The sequence below is a fragment of the Amblyomma maculatum genome, chromosome 8 (genome assembly GCF_055883805.1).
Source record: "Amblyomma maculatum isolate TAMU_Amacu chromosome 8, ASM5588380v1, whole genome shotgun sequence".
In the NCBI taxonomy this organism is placed as follows: Eukaryota; Metazoa; Arthropoda; class Arachnida; order Ixodida; family Ixodidae; genus Amblyomma; species Amblyomma maculatum.
Window position 1 is genome coordinate 4,669,466 of NC_139351.1, and position 7,663 is coordinate 4,677,128.

At 51.1% G+C, this 7,663-nt stretch overlaps 1 protein-coding gene across 1 annotated transcript; it reads right to left on the reverse strand.

Moving 5' to 3' along the window:
- Window positions 1-3,929: 3,929 nt before the first annotated feature.
- On the reverse strand, window positions 3,930-5,288 carry LOC146180465 (uncharacterized). The gene has a single exon (XM_084577791.1). It carries the CDS (start codon window positions 4,997-4,999, stop codon window positions 4,004-4,006), a length of 996 nt encoding a protein of 331 aa, XP_084433917.1. The 5' UTR covers window positions 5,000-5,288; the 3' UTR covers window positions 3,930-4,003.
- Window positions 5,289-7,663: the final 2,375 nt, after the last annotated feature.

Below are 7,663 nucleotides of genomic sequence, written 5' to 3' on the forward strand. Positions count from 1 at the left end.
TCACCGACAAATCAAAGTCCTTGGTCACTTGGTTAATGCTTCCGGCGTTCAGCCTGACCCCGACAAGATTCGTGCCGTCAGAGAATTTCCCACTCCACGTTCATCCAGCGATGTTCGAAGCTTTATTGGCCTATGTTTTTATTTCCGACGATTCGTCCCGAATTTCGCAGTGCTAGCTCGTCCTCTCACCAGTCTCCTAAAGAAAGACGTTTCATTCTCCTGGGGGCCTGAACAAGTTGCAGCTTTCTCGGAACTTATTGCTGCTCTCACAACTCCACCCGTTTTGGCCCATTTCAACCCATCTGCCAATACTGAACTCCGCACCGACGCAAGTGGCCACGGCATTGGAGCTATTATACTTGCCCAGCGACAACACGGCCACACAAGGGTGATTGCGTATGCCAGCCGCCTCTTATCTACGTCCGAACAAAATTACTCTATCACAGAGCGAGAGTGCCTGGCACTTGTTTGGGCTATTACAAAATTCCGCCCTTATTTGTTTGGCCGGCATTTTACTGTTATAACAGACCATCATGCCTTGCGTTGGCTTTCCTCCCTCAAAGATCCTACAGGCCGTTTGGGGCGCTGGGCGCTTCGATTACAAGAGTATACATTTTCCGTCGTGTACAAGTCCGGCCGGCATCTCCAAGATGCAGACTGCTTGTCCCGTCATCCCGTCGACTCCCCTAGTCCTACCGACTCTGACGATGACGCATGTGTCTTGTCTGTGTCGGCCTTTTCTAACATTGCCGACGAACAACACTTAGATCCTTTGCTCCATCCCATTATCCTCCGTCTGACCTGCGACCGACCTGATCCATCTCTTGCCTTATATGTACTCCACGAGAACACCCTATACCGACGCAATATGCGACCAGACGGCGCAGACCTTTTGCTCGTCGTTCCTCAACATCTGCGTTCCACCATCCTTGACCAGTTTCATGATGCTCCAACAGCTGGCCACCTGGGTGTCTCTCGCACATACGACAGCCTGCGCCGACGCTTCTACTGGCCGGGGCTCTATCGCTTCGTCCAGCATACATTGCCGCATGTGAATTGTGTCAGCGTCGAAAGAAACCCACAATTTTGCCTTCAGGCCATTTGCAGCCGATCCCCATACCCACTGACCCGTTTTCCCGTGTAGGTGTTGACCTTCTTGGGCCCTTTCCAGTTTCCGCCTCAGGGAACAAATGGATCGCCGTCGCCACCGATTATGCTACGCGGTATGCTATTACCAGAGCCATCCCGACCAGCTGCGCCACAGACGTCGCTGACTTCCTCCTAGAAAACGTGATTCTACATCATGGTGCCCCTCGTGAGCTACTAACTGACCGTGGCCGCTGCCTTCTGTCGCGAGTGGTTGACGAAATTCTCCGTTCGTGCTCCGTCCGTCACAAATTCACCACAGCCTATCACCCCAGACCAACGGCCACACGGAACGCCTAAACCGTACCCTCACAGACATGCTGTCCATGTATGTGTCTGACGACCACCGGGATTGGGACGTTCATTTACCCTTTGTGACATTCGCCTACAATTCATCAGTCCATTCTACCGCTGGATACTCCCCATTTTATCTGTTATTTGGCCGACACCCGTTACTGCCCTTCGACACCTCACTACCCGCGGCAGACGCCACCAGTACTTACGCCAGTGATGCCGTAGCCCGCGCTCATGATGCCCGCTGGATAGCTCATGCCAGGCTCTCTGCATCCCAAGACTCTCAAAAGTTCCGGTACGACAGTCGCCACCGTGATGTCCACTACAGTCCTGGGTCACTCGTCTGGCTGTGGCTCCCGTGCCGTCGCGTGGGCTTGTGTGAAAAACTTTTGCCCCGTTACACAGGCCCTTACCGAGTTTTGCGCCCCGTGACAGACGTCACATACGAAGTTGAATCTGTGCCTCCGAAATCCTCGTCCAGAGCGCCATCCTCTGAAATAGTGCATGTGTCCCGCTTAAAGCCCTATTATGCACGTTCTGTTTCACAAACGTAGAACGCACCGGGACTGTGCTTTTCCCGAGGGGGGTAGTGTTACTGAGCGGTATTCGCTGACCGTGCTGACGAAAAAGAAGTGCGACAGACTCCCAGAAGAAAAAGACGCAGACGAGTGCTGGGCTGTGCGAATGCTGTGCTGTGATCATCCTCAGTGGTGTGGACAACTGCCTTACTGTGAATATTTCCCGTAACAATATATTTGGTTTTGGCACCTTAGCTTGTGTATCACATGTATATCCTAAATAAAACTCTACTATCAGGCATTTTCGCACACTTTCAAATATTATATTTTTTAAATTACTTTCATAATTTTATTGCAACATTTTTATTCCAGCTTTAACCAACAAAGACCACAGCACGGGGTCTCACAGAGGATGCCTAAGTGGCAACTATGTCAAAGCCGCGCTTTTCGCTGCAAAAAACGCAAGAGGATCTTTCGCTTCTAATGGTACCGCAGAAGAAGTCAAGTTTATCGTCGAGCGCATTCTCTTACGACACGGCGCCCCCGAAGTGTTCATCACGGACATTATGATGAACGCGGTCTTCTCGCGGTCTCTTTTATCGACCTCAATCTGCCAGTACCTGCTCTTCAGGTCCACCGAAGAGAAGTACTTAGCGTTACAAAGCCGGTCCAATGTGTCATTGAAGCGAGGAAGCGGGTAGACATCCTTCTTCGTTATGTTATTCAAGCGGCGGTAATCAACGAAGAAGCGAAGTGTGCCGTTTTTTCTACTTCACCAAAATGACTGGTGCCGCCCACGGGCTCATCGATGGCTGGATCACGTCATGAAGCAGCGTTTCATCAACTTGATCGCGTATGCCCTGGTCTTCTCGCGGTGATACACGGTAGGGGCTTTGACGTGTTCATCCGCGATGATGCCGTGCTTTGCCAACGGAGGTTGCCGAAACCTTCGCCGCTGAAAAAAAAAAGCACTCGCTGCAGCTTTCAAGAAGAGTGCAATTCCGGTGTTGCCGGTCTCATGGTAGTGCTGCGTTTATATCGAACGTGGGGGACTTGGGTAGGTTGGGTGTATCTCCTTTGGGTTGGCCGGGGAGGACGAAGACATCTGAACTGCCCGCTAGCTCTTCGAGGAAAGCGATCATCATCCCGTTGTTGAGATGCCAGTATTCTTCGGTTAAGTTTGTCACCAGCACCTGAGCCTGTCCTTCTTGGATATGGGTGATACCTCTTGCGATTACGAGTCCACTTTCCAAAAGCAACTGAGTGCTTCCCTCGACGACGCCTTCGGAAGTTTCGATGTTTGCGTTGCCCACGCAGGCGACACTTAATCGGGGCGGAACGGTCAAGTCTCCGTCAAAGAGGTTTAGAGCGACAAGTTGCATCGAAGTCGTCGTACCAGGTATGACGTTGTCCGCCGAGAGCTTGATGAGCTGCGATTGGAGGTTAATGATCGCTCTATGTTCATTCAGGAAGTCCATGTCCAAAACCATGTCGCGCGAACACTGCTGCACAACCACGAAGCTCGTGGGGCAAATACACCCATTTAATGTTACTCTTGTGGTGCATCGCCCAGACGGCGTAATAAGGTTACCACTAGTGGTGCGGATTAGCGGACCATCCCAAGTGGTCCTCAGGTTCCTGAGCTGAACTGCGAACGCTCCACCGGTGTCCACTAAGGCGTTAACCGTGCGACCATCGACAGTAACGGCGAGGTCACTTGTTCGTGTCCTCGCATTGTATGTTAGCTGCGGTATTCGATCTATACTTCGTCGTTTGCTCAGGTCGCGGCCAGAGCACAACGTTGTCATTTCACTGGCTGGTGATTGTATCATGCTTCTAAAAGACACAGGCTCTGATGGCAGCAAGGTGCTACGCCGACCAACGAATGACCGCTCGGCGGTTTATTTCGGAACGAAATAATCAAGAATATTATCAAGACCACGAACGAAAGGAGGGAAAGGGATTGAGAGGAGGAAAAAGACAAGTTGCTTTGCTTCCGAGCTGATAAGCTGCATTCTGATATCTTCTCTTCCCAATAAAAACAACTATGAAACTTGGTGAAAGTTCCTGTCATAATGAAGCCTTCGAGGTTCCGCACGTTGCCTGGTTGATCTTCGTAGGCTTGGCGAGTTGTCTGAATGATCTGTACCAGGCGTCGGAGTAGTGCGATCCACCGTGCTTGGTCTAGGCCTTTGCGATTGTTGAGGGCTTGCGGCATCCCGGCTTGATCCGTGAATTACGGGTGTCGGATCCACCATATGTTGTTGGTCCGTGTCCGCGTGTCCCCCACGGCCGTCGATAATCTGGTCTTCACTTCCTTGAGTCTGTTTTGCAGGGCTGCGTACGTTTTCTGGAATGGGTAGTAGGTGTTGCCTGTTCCGTCTCAGGAGCCGCTGGTCTTCCGTTTCCTCCACGTGCGACCTCGGTGCTGCTTCCTCGACTACCGTCGCCATGCGGGCCCAGTTGTCGCCTTGGACGCGAAGTGAAGTTCCCTCCTTGAGTGGTGACAGTACCTTGCCTACCGAAGACTGCCGATGTTTCAGCACTGCGACGCTTGGCTGCTCGTTGTACAGAGTCAGGGAACAACGGAGGTGCCGGCCTTGAAGCAGTTCGCCAGGAGAACGGCCATCTTCCAAGGGAGAAGAGCGACACGCTAACAGACCCAACCAAAAGTCGCTGCGTGACTCATTGGTCTTCTTAAGGATGCGCTTGACTATTTGAACCCCCTTTTCCTCTAACCCATTAGACCTCGGGAATTCAGTACTCGACGTGATGTGGTGAAAGTCATACCTTTGAGCAAAGAGACGAAACTCTCTCGATGCGAACTGGGGCCCATTGTCAATATAAACTTCTACCGGGATGCCGTGGCGCGAGAAAATAGCAGATATTTTCCCTATGACCTCTTTTGCCGTTGTGCCTCTTAGCTCCTCCACTTCAGGGAAATTCGAGTGGCCGTCATATACAACCACATAGGAGGCGCCCCCGAACTGAAAGAGGTCAATTCCTACGCGATGCCACGGCCTATCGGGGGTAGGCTGCATGAGGAGAGGTTCACTCTGCTGCTTGTATGCATACTTTTGGCAAGTACCACACCCCCGAATGAGCGCCTCAGTAGCACTGCTCAGGCCAGGCCAGAATACTAACCTCCGTGCTCTGGCCTTGCATTAGTTCAATCCGAGGTGCCCCTCGTGAACTCGTTGAAGGATTTCTTCTCTCATAGCTTTAGGTATGACGACTTTACAGCCCTTCAGCAGTATTCCGTCCACCACAGACAGCTCTCCTGCAAATGGCTTGAGCTCACCGTCGATGGTCGCACCCTGCGAAATTCGCTTTCTCACCTCGCTTAAGTACGAATCTTCGCTGCATTCCTTTCCCAACCGCTTTCATCGGCGTGCTTACGATGCTGGAAATGACCTGCATTGCATGAACGTCGCTGTCTGTTTTCCATGATGCAGTCGACAACTGGGTTTCCACCGGTGCAGGCGACAGCATGTCCACCAGCAACAATTCCTTGCCAGGCCCGAACTGTAAAGTATAATCATACTGTAGAAGCCTGATAAAAAAACGCTGCAATCGTGGTGGTATGTCTCCAATGCTCTTTTGTGAAATGGCAAGCAGGGGTCTATGGTCAGTTTCGATCAGGATCTTTCGGCCATAAACAAAATGGTGGAACTTTCCGCATGCGAACACTATCCCAAGCTTTTCCTTTTCAATTTGCGAGTAGCGCGTTTCGCAATCTGTTAGGGTTCTAGATGCGTACGTCACTGGGCGCCAGTCATTGCCATGTCGTTGAAGTAGCGCAGCGCCTAAACCAGTCCCCGAAGCGTCCGCTGTAATCTTTGTTTCTTTCGCTTCTTCAAAAAGAGCGAGTAATGGAGGGCTTGTTAATGCGTTGCAGATCTCTGCCCACTCACGCTCATGTGCGGCTGTCCATTCAAACATGACGTTTTCTTTCACGAGGCTTCGCAGCAAGACTGTCTTATCACTAAGTGACGGGACGTACTTTCTGAAGTAGTTAACAACGCCCATCACTCTGCGCACCGCATGCTTATCTTTCGGGGCCGACAGCGACAGGACACTGTCAACTAAGCTGCGACTGGGTCGTATGCCATGCTCACCTATTACATCGCCCAAACATTCAATTTCTTTCGATCCAAAAACACACTTCTGCAGGTTAAATGTCAACCCCGCTTGTTCTGCCCGCTTCAGTACGGCGTGCAAGCGTTCGTTATGCTGCTTCTCACTGTCACCCCACACTAGAATGTCGTCAATGTATATGCGGACGCCTGCCAATCCCTCGAAAATTTCTGTTAACGTTTTCTGAAAAACTTCGCTTGCTGACGAAATTCCAAAGGGAAGACGAAGAAAGCGGTAGCGTCCGAACGGGGTCGCAAACGTGCAGACTCGCGATGTAGCTTCGTCCAATGGGATTTGATGGAAGCCCGCATTCGCATCCAGGCGGGAAAAATACCTCGCACCCGACAGCTCTGCCTCAATCTCTTCCCTTGTTGGCATCGGGTAGTGTTCGCGCTATATATTTTTGTTGATCTCTCTCGGATCCATGCAGACACGAAGCGCTCCATTCTTTTTATGCGCTATAACCAAAGGACTTACCCATTCCGTGGGTTCATCCACCTTCTTGATGATGGAAGACTTTTCCATGCGCTCCAGCTCTTGTCTATCAGGCTCCTTGAGAGCCAGAGGCACTCTCCGTGCTGGATGCACGACTGGAACAGCATCCGCTCATAGAACCATCTTGTACCGCCTTTCGACACAACCCGTGCCCAGAAACAAGTCTGGAAAAACCTTTTCCGGTGCTTGCTCAGTCCACTTCACCGAATCCACAGTTTTTGGAATTAACCCAAACTGCTGACATGCCTGCAGTCCTAATATGGCCTGACGGCCTTTCTTCACCACGAAGAACGTCACCGCCTGCGCCACACTGTTCAGAAAAAGAACTTCTGTGTCGAGTCCGACATGCTTGATGGCACTGCCGTTGTAAGCTTTCAGCACAGCAGTACTTTGTTGGAGGCTCGGAGATTTTTTTTTAGACGGCGGTAAACAGTCGCAGGAATTATGTTCGCTTGCGAACCTGTGTCCACCTTGAACCTGATTTCGTGACCACGTATGTTTCCGCTAACCGTCCATTCTGCACCCGCCCCTTTATCGATGCCACAAACACCGATATCTAAAATGTCTAACCCGTCCTCTGCCTTATCTTCATGAACTTGATCTATCTGTCGGCTCGGGCGATGCTTGCAGCATACGGCAAAGTGGTTTGGCTTCTTGCAGGCATAGCATGTCTTTCCATACGCCGGGCAATCCCTCTCTGCATGCATTTTGTTGCATTGCCGACAACGAAAAGCTTTCCGCTTCTGCTCAGATTTGTGGGTGTAGTCTACCTGCAGGGTATCTTTTGACCAAACGGCATTCTGCCGCGCTGACACCTCGGTCGCTTTACACATTTGCTCTGCCTTCTGTAACGATAGGTCTTTTTCTCGCAGCATTTATTCCCTCATCTTCGAATCGTTGGTACCGAAAACAAGTGACAGGTTCCAAGTGAGGAAAGTGACAGGTTCCTTTGATTCAGAGCTGATTAGCTGCAGTCTGATACAGTGATGTTAGTTTAACGTGTGGTCGCATGGTCGTCGATGTCCTCGCCGTGCGTTCCGGCGGTGTATTGGTTGAAGCGTAATCACTCATCG